Source organism: Lactuca sativa, chromosome 4 (assembly GCF_002870075.4).
Source record: "Lactuca sativa cultivar Salinas chromosome 4, Lsat_Salinas_v11, whole genome shotgun sequence".
Classification (NCBI taxonomy): domain Eukaryota; kingdom Viridiplantae; phylum Streptophyta; class Magnoliopsida; order Asterales; family Asteraceae; genus Lactuca; species Lactuca sativa.
In genome coordinates, this window is record NC_056626.2 from 101,862,538 (window position 1) to 101,866,005 (window position 3,468).

Sequence of the window (3,468 nt, forward strand, 5' to 3'; positions counted from 1 at the left end):
TGGTGGTCCTAGGTCAATCACAAGTGTTTCTAGTCCAAAGTACAAGCTATAGGATGAAGTTAGGGCACCATTTGACCCATTTATAGGAGTTTACGGCCCAGGAACCTTTCCTTGGGGGGTTTACGGCCGTGAACTCCTAAGGAAGTGGTTTTCTTGATGATTAAGGTCCCTAACATACTTCTGGATGGTTCTAGACATTAATCCAAGGCTTAGGAGGTGTTTAAGGGGCAATCTAACACCTTAAAAGGAGTTTATGGTCTATGAATTTTAATACAATTTTAATACAATTAAATGTAGCTACTGTGATTTGGAGATAAAAGATACTGATCACATTATGATCAACTGTTCTATGGTAGCAGAGGTGTGGGAGGCGATGTTAAGGTGGTATGGAATTCCTCATCCCCACTTTGGGAATCTAAGTGCATGGTGAAGTTTTGCTCTACATGGGGTCGATGCTTAAAGAGGAGGAGGAACTTAATTAGCATTTGATATGATACTGCATGGCTAATCTGGAAAGCAAGGTACGACTATATATTTAAGAAGATTCGGAGATCACCTAACCAACTGGCAAGAAACATTCAGTACATGGTGTTTACATAGATTAAACATAGGAGAACTAATAGGTCCTATAAATGGATTTATTGGTGTACTAATCCTTCCTCTTGTATGTAAATATTTCTTGTCAACTTTTTGTACTTTTGGCCTATAATTTCTTACTATTTGGCCTTTTTATCTAATATATTATTTGCCGGTTCCAAAAAAATAAAAAATAAAAATTGAAGGACACGTCTAAATGGTCTTATATATGCATTCAATAATGTTTAGCTTCATTATTATAGTTGACTACTTAATTAATGTATAATTACTTTCATTTTAATTTGGCAAACAAACATTATAGGGATGATGAGTGTATTAGTGCACAGGGTATAATTTGTTTTACCTATTAATTATATAAATTCATCATAAGCTATACGATGTAGTTATTTGACAAATTAGGTTTCGTGAGGGGGTTAGGGAAGATTTTAGCCCCGATAAGATACCAGCCAGAGATGGGAACAATTTTCAGTTAAATAGGGGATTAACATACGATCAATAGATCACTGCTTGGTTTAATAAATAACATAAAATGATAAAGTGTTCATTCTTGAACAAGACAAACAAAAGTTATGGACTAAAACTAAACCGCTAAAATAAGAAAATATATATTGTTATTGCTGTATACTTCCCAAAAATAGATTTATGAAAAAAAATATATATATTGATTCACATCACGTGGGTTACAAAAGATTGAACCTAGACGAGAAAACATCCCCGTTCATCGACACCAACATGACTACATTCATTCATTCGAGCGTATATATAACCCCATGTAAGTGCAGCATATTGTCATCATCCTTACGCCTTCTTTCTTCATTAGTTTTTCTTCGGTCTAAAGTGAACTGTTTTATCACATTTCGAGTCTTTAATTCTTATATTAGTCACGGAATCAGCGGGTTTTGACCAATTAGTGTTGAATATTTGAAAAATGGGAAGATTTCGAAGAGTCGCGGAGGCGTTTGACGTGGCTGCCATGGTGAGAGATTGCGACAGCAGCGGCAGCGAACACTCGACAGAGATGATGAAGGATTTGTCTGATTTGGTCAACTCGTTTATCGAGAATGGAGATGGCGTTGTGGATTCAGATTTTGATATGAGAATTAACGATGAATGTAATTCTGATGCAACTGATGATCATATGGAAGAAACGAAGGAATCACTCAAGACATTGTTTCGATCTAAAAAGGGTGATGCTGATTATGCAGTGAGAAAAAATCTTCTTTTGAACGTTGAGAGAGCATGGCGGCGCGTGATGGAAGATAACTCAGCACCACCGTTGCCAGGATCTAAACGGCTATTAATGGCTCGCCTCCGTGATCAGGGTCTTGACGCCGGTAATATTTTGATTCGATTTTTAACATCTTTGTATAATATTATATAACTATATAATAATGATGAGTTGATAACAATCAATGTCATGTATATATTCAGGTCTTTGCAAATCCAAATGGGAAAAGAAAGGGCGGCTTATCTCCGGTGAATACCAATATGTCGACGTTAATGTCGCCGGAACTCGTTACATAGTCACCATATCTCTCTCAGAAGAATTCGAAACAGCCCGGCCTACTGATAACTACACTTCGTTGCTCGAGATTCTCCCTCAAATTTCAGTTTGCAAAGTGGAGGAGATGAAAGAGGTGGTGAGAATAATGTGCAGAGCTGTTAAGAAGACGATGAACCAAAGAAAAATGGCGGTGCCACCATGGAAGCGACGGGAGTATGTCCAAGCTAAATGGTTTGGTTCTTACAAAAGAACCACTAATGAGTTCTCTACTAAAAACACGACAGATTTGAATGTAAATGAGAAGAAAATCGAAGGGTTTACATGGACGCCAGAAGCTTTTTATTGTAGACGCACGGAAGATTTTGGAAGGAAGGAATTTGGGTTGAGAATGGGTAATTTGACCATGGCTATGAATGGAGCAAGCTAAGATATTTTTTGTGAATATTTTTTTAAAATCTTTAGATGAATTAAGTAATTATTTGCTATAGAATCGATTTTTGAAAATGTTTTGGGGCATTTTTATTTGGATAATCTCATTGTAAATCCATTTTTAGTTATTTCAAATGTACAAAGACGTTCGCATTTTATATATTTCGTTCAAATTAGTAGTTCTCTTGTTCATTCATTGACTATTTATTTTTTGGATTCTTTTACAATGTCTTCTCAAGTTTATTTTAGGAGAGAAAGGGGAGGAAATGAGAGGATTAATTAAGAAGGAAAAGAGTCTTCTCAAGTTTTGTTTAGGAGAGAAAGGAAAGTGAAGGAGAGGATTAGGAAAAAAAGAAAAATGTTACGTTATTATAGCTTACTAGTTGTGAAACTCGTATATTATACGGGTAGATTAAAACAAAATATTAAATAGAAACAATTAAATAGGAAGTATAATTGAATTTTAAAATTATGATAAAAAAACATGCAAAAAATAAATAAATTAAAATTTTGTGTTTAGTTATCAAACTCGTGTATTAAACGGGTTAATTATAACAAAATATTAAACACAAAGGTTTAAACTGTAAATTTATTTGAAATTGAAATTAAAATTTAAAATTTAAAATTAATAGTCATTATGGTAAGTTTAATTTATGGAAACTAAATTAATGATATATTGTAAAATGAAAAATAAAGTAAATGACAAGTGGAAAATAAATATATTTCAAAATTATAACAAAATGACATGTGACCAATTAAATAAGAGAAAGACATGTGACAAAATTATTTTTATTTATTAGGATAATTTTTTGTAAGGATTAAAAAGGAAAGAACAAAAAAAACCTGGTTTTACCCTTGGTCATTTAATGCTACAGCTTGTTCAAGAGTATATTTGTCATTTGACAATGATTTTCGTTTCCCTCTTATCTCCTCCCCTT

The 3,468-nt window shown here is 33.6% G+C and overlaps 1 protein-coding gene across 1 annotated transcript; it reads left to right on the top strand.

The window, feature by feature from the left end:
- Positions 1-1,405: 1,405 nt before the first annotated feature.
- On the top strand, positions 1,406-2,692 carry LOC111883204 (uncharacterized). Its single transcript, XM_023879548.3, has 2 exons — positions 1,406-1,931; positions 2,029-2,692. The coding sequence occupies exons 1-2, from the start codon at positions 1,526-1,528 to the stop codon at positions 2,526-2,528; spliced, it is 906 nt and encodes a 301-aa protein (XP_023735316.1). The 5' UTR covers positions 1,406-1,525; the 3' UTR covers positions 2,529-2,692.
- The last annotated feature ends 776 nt before the right edge of the window (positions 2,693-3,468 follow it).